Below are 25698 nucleotides of genomic sequence, written 5' to 3'. Positions count from 1 at the left end.
ATAACATGAGAAACATACTGAACAAAACACTTAAAAACCATCCAATTATATCCAAATCTAACATCACAACCACCTAATTCCAGACTCCACATTCGCCGCGAACATCTCCTAGAAGACGCGTTCAGAAGAATCATGTCATGCGGCAAGAAGGAACTGCAGAAGGGCAAGCTCTGTGTCCTCTGGGACGGAGAAGAAGGCCTGGACTACGGCGGGCCCAGCCGAGAGTTCTTCTTTCTGCTGTCGAGAGAACTCTTCAACCCTTACTACGGACTCTTCGAGTATTCTGCGAACGATACTTACACAGTTCACGTGTCTCCGATGTCGGCTTTCGTCGATAATCATCATGAATGGTGAGTTGGGACTTGGTTGTTTGAGTGGATAAGCTTAATTCACTATAGAGTTAGAGTGTGGGAATCTTGTAAATATCCAAATGGTAGTCCAGATGGAAAACTTATACCTACATTGGTTACAGAGTATTTAACTAGAGTCCAAGTACCGATGTTTATATTCGCGAATGTTTAAAGAAATACCTAAGCAGAAACGTACCTAACCTTAAAGACGATTTCACAGTAGTAAAGCTTTTCCGAATGCAATAAAAAGAACTTATTCTGCATAAACAGTATGTATTGATTTATTGGCAGGAAGTCGTGGTGGCCTAGTGGGTAAAGGACCAACCTCAAGTACGAGGGCGCGGGTTCGATCCCAGGTCAGGCAAGTACCAATGCAACTTTTCTAAGTTTGTATGTACTTTCTAAGTATATCTTAGACACCAATGACTGTGTTTCGGATGGCACGTTAAACTGTAGGTCCCGGCTGTCATTGAACATCCTTGGCAGTCGTTACGGGTAGTCAGAAGCCAGTAAGTCTGACACCAGTCTAACCAAGGGGTATCGGGTTGCCCGGGTTACTGGGTTGAGGAGGTCAGATAGGCAGTCGCTTCTTGTAAAGCACTGGTACTCAGCTGAATCCGGTTAGACTGGAAGCCGACCCCAACATGATTGGGAAAAGGCTCGGAGGATGATTGATTTATTGGCAGCTAGTTAAACGGCTTCTATTTATACCTTTAATTTAGGTTAATACCAACAATTATATCAACAAAAAAAAGATTTTCAAATAATCATATTCTTTTTCCACTAATTTCGTCTCACAGCTAATTACAAACACCTAAAGCCGTATCCCATGGCATGTATCAGATTTAATTTTGGCATGAATTGAATTGCAAATGAAGTAGAATGTTAATCTCCTTATATGAACAGCTTAACAATAGTTTCCACGATGTTCATCTGGGAACCGGTGGAACAAATGATGAATGGGAAATAAGATTTTTGATAAGATGGAAAAGGCGAAAATATTATTTTTTTGTGGGTCACACTTTTTCGATGGAGTTTTAATGGACCTTTTATAATAAAATGATAGGTGTTTTATTGATATAATTATCAAGGGTGTTTATTTACATCGATGAACTGATGACAGGCCAAAATCAGTTCTTAAAAGTTACCTCAAAATAAAGTTACAAAAATACTATTTTATTATGCCAGTATACATTTTACTAAAACAAGGATTTTCTATATATGTATATACAAGTTCTATGTATAAGTCGTCTAAAACAAATATGACTTATTTTAAACAAAAATTGTATACCTACATATTTTGCACTCCAAGAGGTGTATGTAAGACGAGTATAGTGTACTTATAACAAGTACCTATATTGGTATAGTTAATCACACCCGTTGGGCATAACTAGTCATACGCAAGTTGACAGTTAACAGAACAGTAAATTGCATATGATTATTTTAAATGACAATGATTAGCAAATGCACTTCCTGGTGGAAACTTCAAATGATGATAGTTATTACCATTTATTAAGACAATCAGAACAACTGAAGCATTATTTTATTTACCATACTTATTTTTCCTCGCAGTTCCATCTGCGTACTGAGAGAACAACTTTCCGCATCTGGATAAAAAGTAGCCTACATCCTTTCTGTGGCTATAGGCTCTCTATGGTCACTTTTTCATTATACTTGTTGCCAGAAATCATTTTAAGGTGCTGAAACTTTTAAACAAATATCAAATATCAGAAGCTTTTCAAATAAAATGATTATAGTAAATTATCATATTTAAATCATAGAGGCACCTACAGTATAAATATTAATTTTGACTCTCACATTTTTCTGTGATGCAAAATAAAAATAAAACGTATTTGTATAAAACATACATACAACATTTTTCTGTTGGATTTTTAAATGATAAATTACCCATTGTTGGTCAAGAAATAAGAAACATTTTAGTAAATTAATATACCTTTTTATTGTTCTTCATACAGTAATTATAAATGTTATGTTGGTATAGGTACCTATTTAATTTTAATAGTTATTTTTAAATTGCATTGTATTTTTCAAATTATTACCTACCCAACTATAACCTTTTTATTCCGACGAAAACTCCATTTACCTACAATACATATGTACTTTTAATTAAGTAGGTAAAAGATTATTTAAACTTCACTCAAAGTCTTACCTAAAATATATGAGACCCTAATTAATTAATTTATAAAACAAAAATATAATTTTTAGTACTTTAATTTTGTTCATGACAATAATAATTGCTCTAGAAAAGTACTCAATTCTTTACAATACATCTTCAAAATACCATGCAGTACCGAGTCCTGTTTAACACATTTTGACCCATTTACTGCAAAATAAACAAAATAACATACACATCACATCCTTACCAACGCAACAGATATTTCCGTTATTATGATTTATTTTTACTCCGCCGCGCGCGCCCTCTATGCTTATTTATACTCCACTCGGCGCAAGCGCAGCCGAACGGGCTCGAATTACAATAAACACCATGTATTTGGTTACAAACAAACAGATATACGATTTTTGAAGTTTTTTTGCTACTATTTGATGATATCGTGTTACTTCTAACTGATGTGTAACGATTTCTACGCACCGTTGCTTGGGCTCCAGTTAATATAATACTGTATGGCGCAGTTGGGACATTTCCTGCAAGTAAATATGTTATTTGGGTCACGTGGTTATTTTGGGCGAACTATATTGCTTGGGAATCTGAAAGCTTCCTATAGTTGTGTTGTAAAAGTCGCGAAGTGGGCCCTCCATATGGTATTATTCTTTGGTGGAAAATACCACGTGCTGATAAGTTATAGTGTGAAAGCGCCACTAAAAAAGTTGACCTAGTAGATGTTTAGGATTTGGAGTGCAAAACAGCAAAAAACATGAAATTAGCACCTATGCAGGTGGTTTTCTAGGAAATAGAAAAATTACTAGAAATATGTCTAGCTAGACAACTTAAGATACCTATACCGAATAATGATAGAACTTCATGATTTTCTAAAACCGATTCAGATATAGGTAGGTACAATAAATATTGTAATTGAATTACTCATGAAATGATTACTAAAAAGTGCTTTGTATTCATGCTATTTGGTGTTTTTCTAATTTCTTTATACCTACTAGCAAGAAAATTGAACTTCAGCCTCAACTCAGAAAGCTCCTACTTTTATATGAAAACATTTTATAATTACTTCTTATACTAATACTACCATTTCTCCCTAGGTTCCGTTTCTCTGGTCGCGTGCTGGGCCTAGCACTAGTGCACGGCTACCTCCTCGAGGCGTGGTTCACGCGAGCGTTGTACCGCGCGCTGCTGCGGTTGCCGCCCGCGCTCGAAGACGTTGATGCATTGGACGCGCAGTTCGCTGCCTCGTTGCGATGGTTACAGGTGAGATTTTGTATAAAGTAACTCAATTTTAGTCAGGGTTGACTGTCATTAAAATTCAGATTTTTTACTTAGGTAATTTGAATGTAATTTTTTTTAAACCGAATTTTTGGCATTTGGTCTTGATTTGACAAAGAACCCGAACTTGTCGTTAGTTCTAGTAACTGACCATTTTGATTACGCCTACTGTACTGTACCTGACCTACTTACCTAACGACATATCTGCTCATCTTCCATTCCTCCGTGGTACATACCTATAACAGCATTATTTTCTCCCCACAGTCAGCGCGTTGCGTGTCATCGCTGGAGCTGACATTCGCGGTATCGGAGCGGCTGGCGGACGGGCGGGTGCTGGAGCGGGAGCTCCGCCCCGGCGGGCGCGAGCTGGCGGTGACGGAGCGCAACAAGAAGGACTACCTCGAGCGCCTCGTGCGCTGGCGCTGCACGCGCGGCGTCGCCGACCAGACCGAGTGGCTCGTCCGCGGCTTCCATGAGGTAAACACTACGTATATACCTACACAACTCACTACCTCGAATAACATACTTGTTCCTCTTCCCAATTTGTTTGTGGCCGCAATATGATTTCCGTAACTCAACATCTGGCCCGCGCCGCAGTATGAATAGAGCCTTAAGAATTAAAAACACGCAAAAACCCCTCGCCCCGACAACCCGCGGGAAAAACAAGAAAGTCTAGAGCCCAGCGAGTCCTGACAACTAGGTGTCCTCAATCCTCAATAAATCCTGGGCAAGCTAAATCACATAGAAAGTAAGCTAAATATGTAGTAAGTGAAAGGTAACTAAGCCAGCCTGAAGCTATTTGGCTACGCAACGCAATATACATAGGTACTTTACGCTACTTTAAGAAACAAAATTATATCCTGAATCTTGCATAGCCTGAAGTTAAAATATTTAGAAAAAAATATGTAATAAAATGTTTCTTTTCCTAAGTTCATAGCTTAAAAAAATATGGAGCAAACCAGACGGCCTTAGTGATTCCTCTCGTTATCAGTCTAGACAAAATACTTTCACATTCTAATTCCAATAGAATACATTAAATTAAACATTGTAATCAATTTGATACAATCAAGCTTGTCTGTGACCTTGACCAAACAAGTTTACGAATATTTCCATTTATAGAGGTGCTGAATTAATATAAATGTCTTCTTTATTCCTCTAAACAATTTTTTGGTACAATTTGAAGTCCAAAAAATTTTTGGTACCATGACTAATCTGAAAATACATAGGTAGGTACTCCGTACTCCTTGAAAAGTTTTGCCTTTTGATTGAGCTTACAAAACTTCTGAAGCCCTGTATGTATGTACTAGGGCCACGGTAACTCTTTAAATTAAACAATCCCGCAGCCCATAATATGCTTGCCTAAATTCAACTTATGGAAACTGCAATCCCTAAAAAATAATCATCTTCGTCTCTTCGGCGTCTCTTACAAAATAATAATCTTCGTCTTCTAATGCAAGAAGACGAAGAACTATAGACATTTTATTTTTCTATTAAATAAAATGAAAAAGACGAAGAACTATAGCCATGTTATGTCATTGTCCTCAGGTGGTAGACCCGCGACTGGTGGCCGCATTCGATGCGCGAGAACTAGAGCTGGTGATAGCGGGCGCCCCGGAGCTGGACGTAGCCGACTGGCGGAACAACACGGAGTACCGCGGCGGCTACCACGACGCTCATCCTGTCATCATCTGGTTCTGGCAAGCTATTGACAGGTACACGAATATTCTTATCACTATTTACACCATTTGTGAATTCTACAAACTGTATCAAGTACCTACGCTTGGTATTTGGTTGTTTTTTGAAATTATCCCATTTGAAAATAATATGTATTAAAATTCAAACAGTGCTTTCTTAAATCATGGTCTGTTACTGACAAGTGAAGCATAAAATTTAGTTAATATTTAACATTCAATCGAAGATAAACTATCGCCTACCTAAATACTGACTTTGAAAATATCGTCCCAAATACGACCGAACACGTATAAATATGGTGTATATTTATAACACTTCCTCATATTTCATCACGAAAGCGTTTATTACCGATATGCGGAAGTCTCGTGACAAACATGATATACTACTAGCTGTTCCCGAACTACTTCCCGCAACCAAATCAAAAATAGCCTGCCTGTTTTGTTCCTATCAGTTTCCTATTTGTATAAGCTGTACTATGAAAAAACATAAAAATCCGTTCCTCCCAAATTCATCAGTAGGTATTCATGTTTAAATATCAGTGTAATCTAACAAGCATTTGTCGCAGGTTCACGAACGAGCAGCGTCTGCGGCTGGTGCAGTTCGTGACGGGAACATCGTCGATACCTTACGAGGGATTTTCGGCGCTTCGCGGCTCGACGGGCCCGCGGCGCTTCTGCATCGAGCGCTGGGGCCGCGTGGAGTCGCTGCCGCGCGCACACACGTGCTTCAACCGCCTCGACCTGCCGCCCTACCCCACGCCGCACCTACTCCACGAGAAACTACTGCTTGCAGTCGAAGAGACCAACACCTTCGGCATCGAGTGAACTCGTCAGCTGCACGACTCTAGCTGAGTCAATGCCTACCTACGCCGCGCTCTCCGCTCGGTTTATGAATGTTACATTATTCCGCGCGTCACCCAGAGCGCTTCTGTAATTTTATACGCTTTTCCATGATCCTGGAAACCAACACCGGCCCTATCTTATCTTGGCCATAACGTTACCATTTTTTTTGTGGTATGATTAGTTATCTGGCACGTTACGATACCCATGATAAAACCACATTTTTAACCGCATGGTTTTATTTTGCAATCAAAGAAGGAAATTAGAAATATTACATACACACTATGTAGACGTTTTCTGTATCCTTGAAATTAACACAAATTGTACTTGTAATTAAGTTTATTCGACCAGAGTTAAGTTTACTCTAGTATTGAAAATACTTTGCAGCTGTAAATAATTGTGACTAACTACAAGTATTGTTGTCAATGTATATAATAGTCAATTGATAGTGTAATGGACAAACAAAGATAGGAATATTTTAGCAGTGTATAAATGAACATGTTGTAGATGTGCCTAGGTATTTATTATCATAACTGGCCACGTATCCTACGAGGTTTGTACTTTATTATCGCTTTTATTATAAGTGAACGTATATTGTGGCTGTGAAACGGGACTCAAGTCCTGTGTTTAGTAAATACGCTTTTACGTCACTAATTTAATAATATTATTTGTAACCTTTATCACCCTTGATAAGGACAGTTAATTTTAAATTATAGCAGAACCTCGGATGTATTATTTTAGTTGTGTAACTTTGATTATTCATGGAAACTAAACCATAAAGTTGACGCAACTTACCTGCTAATATAATTTAAACTATTTTCTGTATTTAATGTTTTTGTATTTTATTTACAAGCAACACTAGTCAGCTACAATTATAATTATCAATAATGTTGTTTTAACTATTTGAACACTTGTAGTGTTTGATATAGCCGCTGCATGCGGTCATAGCTATCTTGTTCTGTATCACATATAAATATAACATTTCTACTATAATTATACCTACTTACATATTGAATCATGGATGTGAAAGTAACAGATCAATAAACAATATTATGTTCCTTTGTTAAACATTTATTATGAATTAGAACAGTTGTATAGTAAGTATTGCTGCGAGTGCAGCGCACAGCTGTCACCACAGCAACATGCAGATATAGAACAGTAGTGTGTCTCCTAATGTAAATATATTTATTGTGCTTATCAAGTCTACACTCCTGTGTAATTAATGTTTATTTTTGTAAGTAATAATTCTATTATGTTGAATATTTAACTCATGTGTATTGTTTTGTATCTCTAAATTTTAAGTAAATTGTTTTTGTGTGAAAGTGATAAAATGTGTCAATATACAACATTACTTGATGCCTATTGGTTTCATTTACCCTTTTAGCTAGCCACTTGTGCAACTACAGATTATGATTCTTATCACATTACTAGACTAGAGAGGCAGGGGGAGGAAGCAAAATGACAGGAAAATAATTAAGAGAAATATCACACATACAAAATGTTTATTTTTCTGAAGTTGTGTAACAACAAAAATCAACCTTGTTATTTTTAAGACCTTATCTTTTAACATATATCAACTATTTACAGTTCCCAAAGTCTGCATTTGTCAACACAAACTCATGATAAAAAATGCAACAAGGGTTACTTTCATGTTCTACTCTAAATTGTGACAGAGTTAATTCATAGCTTGTCACAGTCAGTAAGTTTTAAAATCCTTATTCCATAATAAAACTCAGTTAAATCATAAGCTGTGATTACAATATGATAAAAGCTACTGTTATTATAGTTCCGTATGCATACTGTAGCTATGTGAATCCAAAATTAAAACTCTTAAAAATTATCCTCCCCCTCTACAACATCCTATGTGATTCGCGAGCACGACTAGTCAACCCCCATATCAATAACTATGAAATTTAACCTGATAAAGTCAAATAGTAAATTGAAAGGTGGTTTCCGAAGAAATCAACTAAATTTTAATGTAATATAATACACGCTCGTGTAAATATTTTGTATATTTACTTCAAAAATAACGGTACATACAATATTTTTAATTTGTATCTCTATCGAAAGGGAGAAGAACGAAGGCTCACTGTGAGTCTAGCCAAGAGAGGGAAAATCCTTGCTGTCATCGACCTTGGGCGGAGCGGCCTGAGCACGCAGCGGCGGGCGCTCCTCCACAACCTCGGGCTCGCGCGGCGGGCCTCGGCCCCGGCCGCGACCGCGTCCGCGCCCGCGCCCGCCGGTACCGCCGCGCCGGGCCGTGTCGTTGAACGTGAACTCGATGCCGAGCACACGCTTTTGGCGGCCCACGCGCTGCGGGTAGTCGGCCATGTCGAACTCGTCATCGCTGTCATCGTCCTCACCTCTTTCGCCTTCCTTCTTCTTCTCGAGCATGACCAGGTTCTTCCACTGGCTCAAGTCCTCACCCTCACCGGCCTTTCGCAAGTTGTACTGCGGTTGCGTGCGCTGGGCATTTCGGAGCGCCTTATACTCGTCGAGCGTGAGTTCGCGCGGTTCCTCTTCGGTGGGAGCGGCGGCGCGCTCAGCCTCGGGCTGCTGTCCGTCGCCGGCGCCGGCACCAGCAGCATCAGCCACTTTCTCCTCAGCTACCTCACCTTCGGATCCGGTCTTGTTGAGCTCGTCAATCTCGTCCTTGAGAGTGCCCCAGTTATGAGGGCCGGCGCCCTCACGCTTGTCAACCGGCTTCACACCAGTCTTGTCCGAGCCGGATCTCCTGTCAAACTCGCGCTTGCCTCTATTGTCGTACGGACGCGGCCCGCGCGGTCCGTCGCGAGGTTCACGCGGTGGCCTCGGCCCACGGCGCTCAGCTCCATCAGGATTGTCGCTGAAGTTGCGGCGCTCGTAATTAGGCCTGCGGTCGCCGAACTCGCGGCGAGGTGGTCGAGGAGCTCCCTCCTTGTTCTCAACGGCACCGTTCTGCGGCCGATCCTCACGGCGACGCGGAGGTGGACGTTCGGTGTTACGCTCGTTAGGTCTGGCAGGACCTTTGGCCTTCTGTTGCTCACCGCTCCTGTTTTCTTGAGACTTAACATTTTGGGTTTCCTTGATTCCCTTCCTGGTAGCGGGAGCGCCACCTTTAGGTTTGGTCTCAGGTTTGCCCTTGTTCTCCTTTTCGGCTTCTTTGGTCTTCTTTTTGAGCTCCTTCGCTTGCTCTCGCGCTTTTAACGCATCAAGAGGATCGGACTCATCGTCCAAGAAAAGAGCGTATCTGTTAACAACCCCCACACCGTAGGAATTCTCCATTGTGATCCTCTTGATGATTTAATCACACAATAACTGGATGTTGGTGGATTATTTTCACGCACTTTAGTAAGGCGACATTTTGTCTTATTTTATTGATTTCATTTAATATGGCGGACGTAAGCGAACGCACCTAATACGCCATATGACGAAAAGGAATAGAGAAAAGAATGAAAATGGCGGCGAGATTTTCTTTTTAAAATATTGTCTATGGTTTTCTGAGCTCTGTTTTAAGACCAGAGATATTCAAAGCGCTGATATTCTCTTGTGTCCATAGACGTATAAAGGTGAGCACACACTTTTCAAAATCGACGAATGGATTTTTAAATTCCATATATGAAACCACAATCAGTTAAACCGTCGGAATCTGAAAGAATCACAAATATTTATTTATGTTCTAAAAGTGATAAAGTTTCTCGCTCTTCCATATACTAAAATAAAAATTCAAGCATTTCGTTGATGGCGGCCCCTAGACCTACAGTAACATAGTGTAATAAAACATCAAGCTTAAGGCAATACTTCGAGTGGTAGCGGGATATTAAAAAAAAAAGGTTTTTTAACGTATAAAGTTAACATTCGATCATGATCATGAAATCATTAGAAAAACATTATATTTTGTATTAATTTGTCGCTACCAGTCAAAGCATTGAACTTAATAGCAGAAGCCTTAAATAAATGCGACATTGACGCGTTAAAATATACCTTGTGTGTAGGACATGGTGAAAGGCTCGTCTGAGTCTACTCGAAGATGGAATAATACAAACTAGTAAATACACCAAATACTTTTACTAGAAATAGACAGGATCAAAAAATCATAATTTTTCACAAGATCATCACAAATTAGTCTTCAACACTTTTTTTTACTTTCCTTCTTTCCACAAGCACCGCTAGTCCTCCCTAGACATGTTTCTAACAATAGTCCACACACAAGGTAAGGGTCAGAGTCACCACCTGGTCGCCTGTCCTCCATAAATCCTTTGCCTTTCTTTTTTATACCTCTTTGAAGGCGGATGGAAGCGTTTCGATTAGCGATGCCCCATGAAAATTTATCAAATGCTGAGGTATCAAATTTTCCCATTAATCGCATTCTGTTAGTCGATTCATCATTTCCGTACACTTTCATGTGCTTCTTATGGTTTTTTTCTAATTTTTTTATGCACTCTTCAATAAAGGCGTACCCGCCGTCTGCTCGCATCCTCTTCGTGCTAAAGTTGTGGTGCATGCCGACCCCAGGATGTAAATGACCAAAGGGTTTAGGATGATAAGTTATATCAACACCGTAATCCTCAGCAACACGATTCATTATAAATCGAGACATCCACAAATCATCAGCAGCCTTTATACCGAACGTAGTGCCAATCTGCCACTCCCAACAAGCGTTCATCACTTCCGCATTACTCCCCATAAAATCAACACCAGCGAAAAGACACGCTTTCGCGTGGGATTCCATCACATCCCTTCCTGCTATGTATTTTGCTCCTACACCACAATATGAATACTGATATTTCTTTGCAGGAAAACCACCTCCCTTAGGCCAACCCAAGCCCCATCCATCTACATCCAACATGGTGCACTCTTGCTCCATACCAAACCACGGTTCCTCGTCTCTATGTATTTCACATAATTCATTACAGAAAACTCTGTGATTTGTTGCAGCTGGCTTTTTCCCATCCCCTAGGAACACATCACATAAAATCAGAACGTGTGGATCAGCTCGGAACGGATCCCTGTATACAGCGGCGGGCCTCAGCATCGCATCAGTGCTATCCTTCGAGGCTTGACCCGTGAAACAGCCGTCGAAAAACCAACATGGTGCAGCATCTGGGCTGTATGGAACGCAATCCAGGACGCGATCCTTGCACCTCATATTAATGCCAGAACCGTCGATCCAAATGTATGTTGCTATTATTTTATTACATGGCAAAGGAAGTCTTAAATAACGATCCAAAACCTTTTTGCTGAGAATATGATTAATGTTATGTGCCATCAATGGTCTTCTATGTATAACAAAAGTTTTTCTGGGAGATGGTCGAAGTAGCGAAATACTTTTTTTGATAAAAATTTCCATTTTTTTGAACTTTGAATGTAAATAAACTTGAAAATTTCCTGGTTTGTTTTTCTCAATATTTCACCGTAAATATGTACTTCTACTTCTTTTGACACATGATTTTGAACGGTTCTAAAACGATGTCAGTTCGCTTTTAATTAAAAAGTATTACTGCCAGGTGGTTCTCTATGAAATTGCTAAGGAAATGCACCCAGTAAGTAAACAGTAGTGTACCTACGTCTCTCAGGTATGTATATGGGTTCGATTCCAGATCAGGCCAATGCAACTACTAAGTTTGTAAGTACTTTCTAAATGACTGATTAAAAGTCAAGAAATCAATTTTGAGGAAACCTAGACTATAAAATCTGAAATCTCAATCCTCTTTTGTGTGAGAAGGAGCCTGTGCCTAGCAATGGGCCGAATAACATGGCTGGTGATGAAACATTAATGACAAGAGTGAATAAACACAAACAAATTTATTCCGATTCGTAATTACTTAAACAAAAGATTACTCTCAAATACACGCCTCAGCTAGAAGAGCGCACACCCTGTACGGGTCACAGTCACCAGCAGGTCGCCGATCTTCTAAAAAGCCTTTCTTCTCTTCCTGAACACTTCTTTGTAATCTAATGGAAGCGCCTCGATCAGCAACACCCCATCGGAAATTTTCATATGAAGCAGTTTCGAATTTTCCAGTCAGTCTTTTTCGATTCTCTTCACTGTCTCCAAGTCCGTAATGTTTCATGTATGTTTCATGTTTCTGACACAATACATCACAAACTCTTTCAATTTCTTCTAAGCCTCCGTCATCTCGCATTTTCTTTGTACTAAAGTTATGATGGCAGCCAATGCCAGGCTGATTCGTTCCCATAGGTTTCGGGTGAAAGCTTACTATAATTCCAAACATTTCAGCAATCGTTGTTAGCAAATATCGTCCGACCCATAAATCATCGGCAGCTTTTATCCCCGCCGTTGTTCCTACTTGGTATTCCCAAGATCCCATCATGACTTCTGCATTTGAACCACAGAAATCCATACCAGCATACACGCAAGCCCTAGCGTGACATTCTACCAAATCTCTTCCTGCGACATGTTCACCCACACCGCAGTAAGAGTATTTGGCTTTCGTAACGGGATATCCACGAACTTTAGGCCATCCCAAAGGCCATAGATCAGAATCAAATAACGTATATTCTTGTTCTATCCCAAACCAAGGCTCTTGATCTGAGATTTTGCTAAGAGTTTCTGCACAAGTAGCTCTATGATTTGTAGGAGTAGGGCTTCCATCGCCATAATAAGTTTCACATAGTACAATAACGTGAGGGCATTGCCGAAGGGGGTCTGAATATATAGCGACTGGTAGTAATACAGTATCTGAGTTGTCAGTATGAGCTTGGCCTGTTGAACTTCCATCAAAGTTCCATTTCGGGACCATGCTTAAATCAGTCGGTACTTCATTCAATACACGATCTTTGCTACGTAAAGTAATACCACTGCCATCTATCCAAACATATGTGGCAAATACCTTATTATCTGGTAATTTCAAACTTGTGAAATGGTTGTAGTATGCATTCATTGGTGTTTTAATCCTATGCAAACCAGTCGAGAACGTTTCTTGGCTGAAATTGTGTCTTTTGATAACGCTCGGAGTTATCGAAACCACTTTATTAACATTTCGTTCCAAAATAAATTTTGACCTTATGCGCCGTATCATAGTTAAAATTATATGAAAATTGAATTTGTTATTCAAATATGTATATTCATATGTTAAATAAAACCATTACTTGTAGTGTAGTAGTTGGTCGTGGATTCTTTCAAGTAAAACTAGGCAGCTACGCCATGCAAAATTTCTTGGGTGCACCTCGGTCGGGTGTAATTATAACATGGATAGTAATTTCCGATGTGTTTGTTAGCTTTTCGCAGACACCGCGTTAACTTTCGGCAGTCCTAAAAAAAGATACAAATTAAAGAGCTTCAACTGGTAGCGGGAAATTCAAATGCAGAAAGGTTTTTAATACCTCACATTGATTTTTGATGTCTATGTGTTTAACTCTATGAAGCTATTGGACAGGGAATGGAACTAAGGACAGAACAAAGCTACTGGAACTATGGCACTTGCCGATAACCATCATAGTATACAAATCATTAATCCCAACTAAAAGACATTCTAACCTTTACTTAGTTGAAATTCAGAAGGCACCCCTGCCCATTCCCTTCCATACAAAACATGCATGTAGGCTTGTGCAATCAATGGTATCAATCGATGATTCCAATCTCCAGCTTCCTTGGGTGAACTGTAATAATTTTGAGTAGTACGTAGTAGTATTTTTATAGTACTCCCAAAGAATAAAAAGCAAGTTTAATTAAATCTTAAAAAAAAAACGAGTAAACTGCAGGAAATACCCCTATAAAAATACCAAATATTTTTGTAGTTGACAGCTGTTGTCAAACAGTCAAGCACAGAGGTCATAAGGAAATTCAATCGCGTCCGATGGTCCGATATTATATTTAAGTACAAAAAAAGAGGTTTTATTCAATATCCAAAATTATCTTAACTCCACGCATAGCATAACGTCATGTAAGTAAGTTACACCGATTAACTTGCGAATTAAATTTAACCTCGTCGTTAAGTCGTATCTAATATAAAACCTTCTACAACGTCAATATAAAAACGCTGCGGCGCGGCGGGTTGCAGCTACCTAATAAATAGCTGCGCCGTGGTGCGCCATTCAAATGTGCTATGACCTTTATTATCATCTACACAGAAACCATGCACCATGGAACCACCCTCACTCCACTACAAATTCTTCAATATTACGAATAGTGAAAACTTGATTGTGTTTCATAAATAAATATTGAAGATTACGGTAGATTTTTAGCGTCTAAAATATTAATTACATAATATTTTTCTTGTAATATGACATAATGTTATCTTAGAAGTAGGGGCCTCTCTTAGGCGATCCGTTGTCGATCAATTAAGTTGCAAAATGTTACTTAATATGTTTTATTAACCGTATAGAGTTTATATTGAAGATTGCTTATTGATTCTTATAGAGACTTGGAGTAGGTATAGACTATTCTCCGCCTAGGATGTATAGTCTGTCTTCGCTTCGGCTGTTCTCTCTTGATTGATCTGTCAATTTTTGACATTAACGCTGACAAGTGACAGATCTTGCATATGCTTTGTGTCTATTATTGTTGTTTGTTAATATTCAACTTTGTTTTGTGGTTGTTTCTGCAATTCGTATTAAACATATTCTGTATTAGGCCCTAGTTGTTGACTACTTACATTGTATCTCATTTTTTGGTAGTAATCTTCCAAATGGAGACGTACGTAAAAACATTATATTTTTTATAAACTATTTAACTTTTCCTTAAAAATATATTTTCCACAAGGATAGATATTTAGCGCTAAGACCACTAGAAGACTTTCTTGTTCTTGCAAGTCTCAATACAATGTCCATTCATACAAAATAAAGAGAGACGACACCGACCTCCGAATAGGGTACCGGGTTCGATTCCCGGTATGGATATATTTCAGTCAGTCAATAGGGCTAACCAACCGTGTGTAAAGGGTGACCTCTTATTGCTGTCTGCCACTCAAAATTGTACAAGGTTATAATTTTTCAGAATTAAAGCAAATGCAGCATTCTTGTGTAATTTCGAAGTGATGCAAATATTACAGCAACTGAAAGATAGTACACAGAAGAAACACAAACGAGAAGGATCATTAGCCACTGTCACATATGAGGTAAGCTTATCTGTGCTTAACTGTGCTCTGTAACTTCACCAGAATACAATATAAGATAACTTACATTGATAAGTAAGCAACCATGATTCACTGTCTAAGTATGACAACTCCATAATCCAGCACCTCTAAGTAAGACTGGTTGTCAGACTTACTGGCTTTTGCCTACCCTTAACAACTGCCAAAGACGTTGAAATGTAATAATGTGTATAATAATTTAAAATATTAAATAATATTTTTAGACAGTACACTACCTTCAAGACACAGACTGTAAAAAACAAACTGCACAGTCTATACAGAGCTTTCTAGAAGCCATGAAGAAGTTCAAATTAACAAAGACTGAGAAACTGATGATGGTCAACACACCACCAAGAACAGAGCTGGAGATTCAGTTGGTGAGATATGTTCCAAATTATTATCTTCGTTCATAAATTATAGCTATAATAATAAGAACATAATTGGATTGTGGGAAAGTCGCTATGGCTAGGAAGAACGTTACTTGTGAGATGACATGGTATGGTGCCAACCTTAATTAAAATTGGGATAAAGCCAGGAGGATGATAATAATGAAATGTAGTTGGCAGTTTCGCTATTTTTGTAACCAACTTCCCAAAAAGTGGGAGGTTCTCAATTCACCGCTTTTTTCACTGCAGCTGTATACCAATCAGAATCGGAATTCAGTCATGTTTCACAAATAACTTTTTTACAATAAGTACAAAAATATCAAACAATCTAGCAGAATTTCATCTAAGAGTACTCAATGTGGTTGTATAAACACAATTATATTTACAGATTGTTCAAGAAAGCGAGGAGCGTCTATCAGAAGATGAAGTCCGTCAAATTATCGAGCTAGTCAATGAGTTCCTGCCACCGAATGATAGCATTTGACAACCAAAAGCGGGCAACAGTGCCGAGGCTACAACTGAGACTACCGTTGAGACTACTGAGTAATATCTTGTAACCGAGAAACAGATTATTGTGAGAAATAAATTATTTGTGGTGTCCGTTTTTATGGATGGGGTCGAAGAACCTTGTGCCAACACGTTTGTATGAAAAATATTTGTGTATGTACATTTTGTTAAAAGTAAAATACGGTTTTACTAGAAGTATTTTCTGTTTGTCTTATCATTATTAGTAATATCTTTATAGGAAAATGCATTTATCTACATCTGTATTTAAGAAATACATTAAAGTTGGAAATGCTTGATAGTGAGATCACACATGCAGTTTTAATTACTAATCTATTAGTCCATTACTTATGTTGTAATATGGTTTGGTTTCCTATTATACCAAGGAATAATCTTTACTTGACCAAGAACAGTTATTTATCTAAGATAATTATAACTAGTACAAGTATCTATATCTTTTTATGTTTCTTAGATAATGATTTTAGTATATTTCCATAACAATTACATCTAATAATCTATTGATGTAATCACACGTTTTACTATTTTTAGGTTACTTGAACTTTAAAATCAGTCACAGTAAATTTCGCGCCAAATTCCATGCGCAAGGAAAATCGAGGTGTAAAATAATACCTACAATAATAAATGTTTAACCCATTCATTTAATGCAGTTATGTCATAAAACCTACAAACGGCATGTAGCGTAGTTTCCACGTGGTGTCAGCATTGTATGTTTTGTTTTGGCACAGTTTGCCATGCGTGCGCGCAACCGGTATCATGCGTATCAAAGATCAAGGCCACCGGACGGTTTCTAACCTACCGTTTTGAGGTTAGGTATAATCACATTGCTGTTTATCGTTTTATTGAGATAGTATTCAAAAATAAAACAGTTTGAAGGAAAAGTGACTGTTGGGAGGTGTGTCTTTGGTATAAAATTGAAAGTAAGTGTTATTTGCTTTATTTTAATGAACATGTGTTTTAGGTAGGTTATGGTGTAGTTTGGAATGTTATAAATAAACATGAGGCTATTTTTAACTTTTGCGCGAATAATGTTGCTAGCTTATGAGGGATATTTTTGTAATATTTTTTCTTATCCTACCTTTTTGATTTTAAGGGCGACTGCATACATCCGGAATGACTTTCCGAATTAAGATTCTTAATTAAAGAAACCGGACTCCGGCTGAATTAACAATCCCCATTTCATTACACAGCGCAACTGAAGGAAAAACGATCTTTGTTCTCAATTGTTGTACCTTGTACATTTACCTACTTATCAAATACCAGCAGTTTTCCTGCGGTTCCATTCCTTTCCTGTGGTAACTAGGTACTGCTCGAACCCGGATAAAATATAGCCTATGTTAGGTTTTTGAAGATACTATAGTTTCCCAATAGACAACATTTTCAAATCGGTACAAACAAACAATAAATATATCCTCTTTATTATATGACCGTAGTATAGATTTGTATGAGAAATTGAATATATTTATTTACAGTCCCATGGTCTGACATAAACACAGCTGATCTAACCGACCATGTCCCGTCTGATCCTACACCGCGCGGTGGGCAGTCCACCAGCCCGGTCTGTGATGATGCTTAGCGAAATCCTGGGCCTGAAGATGGAGTACAATGATGTCAAGATACTGCAGAATGAGCAGAAGTCTCCTGAGTTTAAGAAGGTATGCCCCTCCTGCCTGACAATCTTTTTTTTATAGATTTTTAATGTTATCTTCACTACATAGTATAACACAAAGTCGCTTATTCTGTCCGATTTTCATGCTTTTTTTTAATAGATAGAGTGATCGAAGAGGAAGATTAATGGATGTTCCATTAAATCAAAGCGACGCACGTACCCGTAAACCGGGGTTGCTGGTTAAAGTATAAAGTTCAATGTTGTTCCGGAAAACAAATACTGATTATAGGAGCTTGATAAGTTCACCTCCGTAACGTATCCAAGCAATTTTTTTTTTTTTTAGAAAAATGTACCTATAAACCGTCCACTGTGTAGAAAAAAACATAAGAGAATTTTTCCAATCATTGGAGAACTTTCGCTTTGCTTCGCTGGTTTAAATAATAAGCCCGTGGCGTCGACTGGAACAGTTATTATATAAAGTTTTTATCGAACTTTTAGGTAGGTAGGTATGTACCATTAATACCTATGTAATTTATTTGCAGTTAAATCCTATGGGTACAGTGCCCGTGCTCCAAGACGGTGACTTCGTTTTATCTGAAAGGTAAGTGAACTTCAACATGAGTAAACATAACGACATTCCTATAGTAATATACTAAGTTTCAGAGTCATTAGTTAACTAACACACGCTGACCCAAAAAAAAACTATTAAAATATATCTCTTAATCATCATCCCCCGAGCCTTTTCCCATCTATGTTGGTTGGGGTCGGCTTCCAGTCTAACCGGATTAAGCTGAGTACTAGGATGTTAGAAGAAGCGACTGCCTATCTGACCTTCTCAACCCAGTTTCCCGGGCTACCCGATACCCCTTGGTTAGACTGGTGTCAGACTTACTGGTTTCTGACTACCCGTAACGTCATATAGGCATCTCTTGATGAACAAGTATTATTATAAATTTCAGCCACGCCATAATGAAGTATATGGTATCTAAGTACGGTGGCGACAAGAGTGAGTCGCTGTACCCGAGCGACCTGCGCACGCGCGCTATAGTGGACCAGTGCATGTTCTTCAATGCCGGAGTTTTCTTCAGGGCGCTAGGAAATGCTGCTGTAAGTTCATATTACAAAGAATATTTAAGACTATATTAAATGGGCTCTTCTTTATTATTATTCTTTATTGCGCACTAAGGATATGAAACACTTAAAGAATACAGAAAGTTTATGAACTCTTACAGCCAACGTTACAGCGAATTTTAGATTTTTTCTTCCTAAGGTTTCTATCTCCTGGACTCCCAACAAGGAGCCTCTTATCCAGGTACCACATATATCCTCGTTCGTGGGGGTAGCTGTCCCAAAATTAGTCGTAGGTACCTATCGGATCAGTGGCGGATTTACCAATAGGCCAAGTAGGCCAGTGCCTAGAGCGGCAGATTTAGAGGGGCGGCAAATTTAGCAATTTTTTTACAGGTTTTTTTTTATAATTGAGTATATGAGTACACAATCCATATATAAATAGACGATTAATAAACGCAAAATTAATAAACTGTAATATATACTTAGGTACTTACGTGATCATGAATTTTAAAATATTCTAATAGCGTTTCAATAAAAATAAAAAATCCGCTCGCTTCGCTCGCGGTTTCGCGGCTTTTTTCATCATTCCTGGTTTTTTCTGCGCTCTTTGAGTAATCAATTTAACAAAAAGTTAAAGCACCGAAGTAGCAAAAACAACTGACGCTCTAAACTGACGATTTCTAAGCTGTTTATGAGGTGGAGGACTTTTGTGTCCCAAAACTCGTAAAATTTTGCGCTCGCTGCGCTCTCAGCTTTTTCACTTTACACTGGTTTTTTTCCAACTTGTTTGAGTATTTTTGTGTTCCAAGACTCAAAAAATTTCGCGCTCGCTGCGCTCGCGCCTTTCACTTGACAGTGCCTATTTTCTGATTTCTTTAGGTATTATTGCGTCCCAAACATCAAAAATTTCGCGCTCGCTACGCTCGCGGCTTCTTCTCTTTGCAGTGCTTTTTTCCACTCTTGTTTCGGTAGATTTTTTTGTGTACCAAAACTAAAAAAAAATTCGCGCTCGCTTCGCTCGCGACTTTCTTTTACATTTGTCGTTTTTTTTTGGGGGGCTGCACAATAGCCCCGGGTGCCACCCGATGCTACGTCGCCACTGCATCATAGCACCCGAACGAATGAACCGATTTCAATTTAGTTTTTTTTAGTGTTTGATGAAAATCGATTGAGCCGTTTAAGAGTTACAGAGGTTTTACGCTTCAAAGTCGCTGTCATATAAACTTGTTAACATTAAACTCTTCGGTACATACATAGAGGCTTGCAAAAATAATCTAGTAACTGACAGAAATATCATTAAGTTCACAATCATTAGAGGCGGCAAAAATTGAATGGCCTACTAGCGGCAAGTTTGTAAATCCGCCACTGTATCGGATTGCTGTCCCATCGGGTTATGAGAGTGAATGATTAGGGAGTGCACTCGTTTGTGTAATTTAATATGTTCTGAACTCCATGAACGTATTCACTATACACAGTTACATGTACAATAGTATTGCTAAAATATTCTAGAATATAATCCAACTTACAGATGTCATCATTCACCGGCCTAGAGAAGCCGACAGCGCAACACATAGCCGACATAGAGTCGTCGTTCTCTGTAGTGGACGCGTACTTACAGGGTAGACCGTACATAGCGGCCGATCGGCTGACGTTGGCTGATCTTGCGGCCGGAGCCACGGCTACTAGCATACAAGTGTTCCGTAAAGTGGATGCTGATAAGTAAGTGACATTCTTTTTACGTAAAATGATCTACAGATGATAATACATGAATAGTTTAAAATATCCTATAAGAAAACACTTATAAATGCACGTAAAAAACCAGATGTGCATATTTTAAACCATGAAGTTCCAGTTCATATCTTTCTGGTCCATTATGGGATCAGTTCGGCAGTACCATATTATTGTATTGTCCCCAGAACTACATTTAGCTGCCAATTTTCATTTCGCTGACATAGTTACACACAGTCGACCTAATAAAGTCGTGTTGATGAATATATTTGAAACGAAATATAATGTATTAAATTTTTAAATGAAATAATGTACAGAATTCCATGTTTATTACAGGTTCCCTCGTTGCGCCGACTGGCTATCACGATTAGGAGAGGAACAAGTCTTCAAAACTGTCATGGCGCCGGGAGCAGAATACTTCCACAAATTAATGCACGCTATATGGGAGAAAAATAAGAAGAAAACTCAAAAATAAATCTGTAAATACTATGTATTATTATGAAGTTTATGTAGGAGTAAATTTTTTACTTAATTGTTCGATTTTTTGGCACACAATCCTACTTCGATATTTTTGGTTATTGGACCGAGGTAAGTGTTGATTTTGCGTAAACATAAACATACATACATACAATGATATTATAAATAAAAAGAGGTAGATATCGCACTGGCACGCAAAAATTGTAGCGAACGAATTCAGACAATTGTCGTAATTTGTTTTAGTCGGCTTATACTTCAAGCGCAACTCACTACAAATAGCTATCTCTTTCTGTACCATACTTTCCGAATTATCTGTCGCAGTCGTAGTTGAAAATGACATTTAAGTACATTTGTAATAAGAACGCAACAATTTTTGGACGCCGCTTAGTATGAACGTAGCGTATCTTCTTTATAATATCATTGCATACATATATATCATAAACTTAAACAAACATATAACATACACATATTTCACATATTTAATTGCAAACGATATGTATCTTGATCTGACTCTCATGTTCTTTATAAGAAACTACCTTCAATCTCTAAGCGCAAAGAAAACGGGTATACAATTGTAAAAATCCGCTGTTAGTAAACTTCAACTTCTAATACATAATCAGAGCAAAATCTGGCTAGCCTTGTCTCAAACCATGTTGGGATCACCATCCATCCAGTGTAAACAGATGCAGCTAATTGAGGCAAAATATCGAGTAGAAACAAACATAATTAACTTTACAAAAGCATACTACTTAATCTATATGCCCATTATATTGTAAAGCACATTATATAATTATCATAATCGCATACACTCACTATGTGGTCGCGCCACTTGAGAGCCCGATATAGAAATTGCTTAATAGATAAATTCATAGATAACAACTATCTATGTGATTATAAATTGTATATTGAACCCCGCCTGATAAACAGCTTTATCTACTGATTATAGATATTAATGAATTGATAGTAAATATATTTGAGATAGTTAGTTATCTTTGTTTGTAAATTGATGACTAATGTACAATTTGCAAGTTTCATAATTTAAAAAGTATTGTTTGAATTGCTGTCGAAGTGTCTGGTAAGATTACGTAACATTATCATATTGTTTTTTTTGTTTAAATTAACTTATTTATTAACAATAGTTTTGCATTGCGGTGATTGGATTTCTTTTAGAAAAAACCTCCAATGTTGTACTGTGTAAAGTCCTTAAAAAAAAAATTGTATCTGAATCCTGCTTTACTATTTATTTATTTATGTTATGTTTATATAATTTTTGCCGCCAAACTTACTTGTGTACATTGAAATTTTATTGTCATACAAATGTTCAAGTTATATTTTTACTCGCTAATCGCCTTAACAAATATTCAAACACTTTCCCACTTATAACATCAATCTAATATAAAAATATTCTCACTCTTCCAGCATAAACAATGGCGCCTTTACTATACAAGTTGGACGCGAGTCCGCCGGCTTGCGCAGTGCGGATGGTGGCTGACATCATCGGACTGCAGCTCGACTTCAAGGACCCGGACATACAGAAGATGGAGCACAAGTCTGCTGAATATTTGATGGTAATTATAACAATATTTTAGCATAAACAATGGCGCCTTTACTATACAAGTTGGACGCGAGTCCGCCGGCTTGCGCAGTGCGGATGGTGGCTGACATCATCGGACTGCAGCTCGACTTCAAGGACCCGGACATACAGAAGATGGAGCACAAGTCTGCTGAATATTTGATGGTAATTATAACAATATTTTAGCATAAACAATGGCTCCTTTACTGTACAAGTTGGACGCGAGTCCCCCGGCTTGCGCAGTGCGTATGGTGGCCGACATCATCGGACTGCAGCTCGACTTCAAGGACCCTGACATACAGAAGATGGAGCACAAGTCGCCTGAATATTTGATGGTAATTTATAATGTTTTTGGTTTTTTAATTAATCTAGGTAGGATATGTGAGATGATATGCTCACTAAAGAAACTTCTTCTAGTACCAGGGTAAATATACCTAACTGTCTAAAACTATGTACACTCAGGATGTAACATACCTCTATTTCCATAGCGTTTTTTTTCTCAATCTGTTCTGCTGTTTTACGGTGAAAGCATAAACACAAATTTATTTTGTAATTAATAAGGATTGTTGTAACGTTTTTTTTTGTAGTTCAAAAATGTTTTTGTTGACTACCTGCATGTTCATTTAATTTTAATTCTGTACATTAACCTAAGTTTTATTTAATTCCAGTTGAACCCTCAGGGCACTATTCCTGTTCTGGTGGATGGCGACTTTATTCTATCTGACAGGTAAGTCTATACTTATAGCATAAAGCTGAAGAATTTATTTGTCTGATCTTGCTAATCTCGAGAACTACTGGATCGATTTGAAAAAGGGTATTCATTATTTTTTATCCGGGTGAGCGAAGTACTTATTTCGCAAGGGACGCCGATGAAACCGCTGGTAAAAGCGAGTATATGGTACCTCGCTGCGTCTGCCATATCTGATCCAGCTAGACAGATTCATATTTAAATTCAAAATTAACATTTTGTTTAATAATTATGCGAAAACCCTTAAACTTACTTAATGGTATTTTAAACAATAATAAATAATCCAAATCGTCATTATTTCCAGCCACGCAATAATGATCTACTTACTATCTAAGTACGGTGGAGACAAGAGTGAGTCGCTGTACCCGAGCGACCCGCGTACTCGCGCTATAGTGAATCAAGTCATGTTCTTCGATACTGGCATCTTTTTCGTCAGGATTAAAGTTGTTGCTGTGAGTATTAAGTATATATTTTTTACTAGCTGATTCCGCGAACTTCGCATTGTTCAAACCTTCCCTGGACCTCTACAAAAATTTTAGAACCAAATCGGCCCAGCCGTTCTCGAGTTTTTTATTTATATAGATTGCATTTCAGCAAGCGTTCGATGCTTATTGAAATATAGCACTGGGTTAATTAAGTCTTGATTTTTAATAACAAAAAGATTTTAAGCAAGAAAGTTTAGTTCAACTTCTACCTACTCGTGGCGACACTAGGTTTTAGGCGAGGTTTCTGTAGCAATTGTTACTATTTGTAATATATATGTCATACTATATTTATTCCGGCAATAATTCATGGGCTGAAAGATTGGTATTCATGATGACACGGTTAAAAACGGTGATGATAAACGTATATCTTTAAAACGCGTCAAAATTAGAGTGGGGTTTTTTTGCGTCATGGCTAAAGTATATTTGCTCCAACTTTAAAGTTAAATAAAATTATAATGCTTAGGGTTTATATTCAACCAATAAGTTTGAAGTTTATCAAGATGTCGACCAAATCCAAATGGAGGTCATCTTAGTTAACCGACTTCCAAATAAGGAGTAGTTTGTACCTTTTAAAGGCAGTAAAATCCATCCCTTAATTAAATCATTCCTTTTCAGCTCCCCACAATAATGGAAGGCATGAAAGCCGCAACAGAGAAGCACCTCCGAGACTTAGAAGAGGCCTACGGCATGCTGGAGGCCTATTTGTCTCGCAACAAGTATGTGGCGGCCGACCATATTACTATTGCTGATTTGTCTGTGGCGGGAACTCTTGGAGCTGCACAGGCCATTCTCCCTTTGAATGCGGAAAAGTAAGTACTTATATATACTTTTTTACTGATTCTAGTGGTTAAACTAGTGTTCCAATGGAGCTACCAAAATATTCCTGAAATCGGTTGAAAATCTATCTATAGCCATAGGTTACTTAATTCGGATGGCACGTTAAACTGTAGGTCCCGACTGTCATTGAACATCCTTGGCAGTCGTTACGGGTAGTCAGAAGCCAGTAAGTCTGACACCAGTCTTATCAAGGGGTATTGGGTTGCCCGGGTAACTGGGTTGAGGAGGTCAGGCAGGGCAGTCGCTTCTTGTAAAGCACTGGTACTCAGCTACATCCGGTTAGACTGGAAGCCGACCTCAACATAGTTGGGAAAAAGGCTCGGAGGTTGCTTAATAATAGTTATTGCTATGTAACAGATAAATCTATCTCAATAAACATTTTTACTTTGCATTCAGTTGCGCAATATTAAGCGCAATTTGCGCAAAATCTAAAAAGGATAGTACACAAATTGTATATCATCGTCTATTCAATTTTTCACATCAAAACCACTGAACCCACTTCAATTACAAAGTCATTTGAATATTACACTTTTCATTAGTTTTCATGTATTACTTTTTCAGGTTCCCTAAGACGGCAAAATGGTACGCTGCTATGCAAGAGGAGACTTTCTTCAAAAACATCGCGACTCCCGGTATAGCGAAGTTCAACGCGGCCATGCAATATTACTGGAAGAAAAATAATGCTCAATAAATGTTTTTAAACAAATTTTAATGCTGTTTGAGTTATGCCGTTATGCCATTAATTAAATCTGGTATAGGTAACCTAACATTAACTACTTTCTGGGGTTTGTAAAATAACCTATATACCATGATCCATCGATTTACCCTTACGACGCGGCCACGTTACAAACTTTCCTACCTCTTTGTAATAGTAAGATAGATAAATAAAACA

The 25698-nt window shown here is 38.1% G+C and overlaps 6 protein-coding genes across 13 annotated transcripts in view; 3 read left to right on the top strand and 3 right to left on the bottom strand.

Annotated features, from left to right (window-relative positions):
- Hecw (Hecw ubiquitin protein ligase) overlaps positions 1-9734 on the top strand; it is a 101996-nt gene extending 92262 nt beyond the window's left edge. For all 8 annotated transcript variants that reach the window (XM_064036344.1, XM_064036346.1, XM_064036342.1 and 5 more), the window contains 5 exons: positions 84-350; positions 3585-3750; positions 4030-4242; positions 5311-5477; positions 6023-9734. In XM_064036344.1, the coding sequence (XP_063892414.1) occupies positions 84-350; positions 3585-3750; positions 4030-4242; positions 5311-5477; positions 6023-6281 (1072 nt within the window). In that variant the 3' untranslated portion in view covers positions 6282-9734. The remainder of the gene's footprint in view (positions 1-83; positions 351-3584; positions 3751-4029; positions 4243-5310; positions 5478-6022) is intronic.
- Positions 7782-9751, bottom strand: LOC110369709 (SERPINE1 mRNA-binding protein 1). Its single transcript, XM_021325232.3, has one exon. It carries the CDS (start codon positions 9558-9560, stop codon positions 8394-8396), a length of 1167 nt encoding a protein of 388 aa, XP_021180907.1. The 5' UTR covers positions 9561-9751; the 3' UTR covers positions 7782-8393.
- A 573-nt stretch (positions 9752-10324) lies between these two features.
- Positions 10325-11756, bottom strand: LOC110369731 (glutamine synthetase 1, mitochondrial). Its single transcript, XM_021325269.3, has one exon. It carries the CDS (start codon positions 11623-11625, stop codon positions 10405-10407), a length of 1221 nt encoding a protein of 406 aa, XP_021180944.1. The 5' UTR covers positions 11626-11756; the 3' UTR covers positions 10325-10404.
- A 309-nt stretch (positions 11757-12065) lies between these two features.
- On the bottom strand, positions 12066-14045 carry LOC110369690 (glutamine synthetase 1, mitochondrial). The gene is made up of 2 exons (XM_064036302.1): positions 13777-14045; positions 12066-13551 (listed from the first exon to the last, which is right to left on the bottom strand). Exon 2 carries the CDS (start codon positions 13316-13318, stop codon positions 12119-12121), a length of 1200 nt encoding a protein of 399 aa, XP_063892372.1. The 5' UTR covers positions 13319-13551; positions 13777-14045; the 3' UTR covers positions 12066-12118.
- A 716-nt stretch (positions 14046-14761) lies between these two features.
- On the top strand, positions 14762-16315 carry LOC110369695 (DNA-directed RNA polymerase III subunit RPC9). Its single transcript, XM_021325205.3, has 4 exons — positions 14762-14934; positions 15235-15355; positions 15595-15747; positions 16145-16315. The coding sequence occupies exons 1-4, from the start codon at positions 14927-14929 to the stop codon at positions 16238-16240; spliced, it is 378 nt and encodes a 125-aa protein (XP_021180880.2). The 5' UTR covers positions 14762-14926; the 3' UTR covers positions 16241-16315.
- Positions 16316-16997: 682 nt separating this feature from the next.
- Positions 16998-25512, top strand: LOC110369693 (uncharacterized). Its single transcript, XM_064036108.1, has 12 exons — positions 16998-17198; positions 17751-17933; positions 18430-18488; positions 18847-18994; positions 20487-20677; positions 21023-21158; positions 22612-22731; positions 22928-23071; positions 23405-23463; positions 23789-23936; positions 24585-24778; positions 25368-25512. The coding sequence occupies exons 2-12, from the start codon at positions 17790-17792 to the stop codon at positions 25495-25497; spliced, it is 1473 nt and encodes a 490-aa protein (XP_063892178.1). The 5' UTR covers positions 16998-17198; positions 17751-17789; the 3' UTR covers positions 25498-25512.
- Positions 25513-25698: the final 186 nt, after the last annotated feature.

Source organism: Helicoverpa armigera, chromosome 9, assembly GCF_030705265.1.
Source record: "Helicoverpa armigera isolate CAAS_96S chromosome 9, ASM3070526v1, whole genome shotgun sequence".
NCBI lineage: Eukaryota > Metazoa > Arthropoda > Insecta > Lepidoptera > Noctuidae > Helicoverpa > Helicoverpa armigera.
Note: the sequence above shows the minus strand (reverse complement) of the source record. Positions and strands in the feature narration are given on the sequence as shown.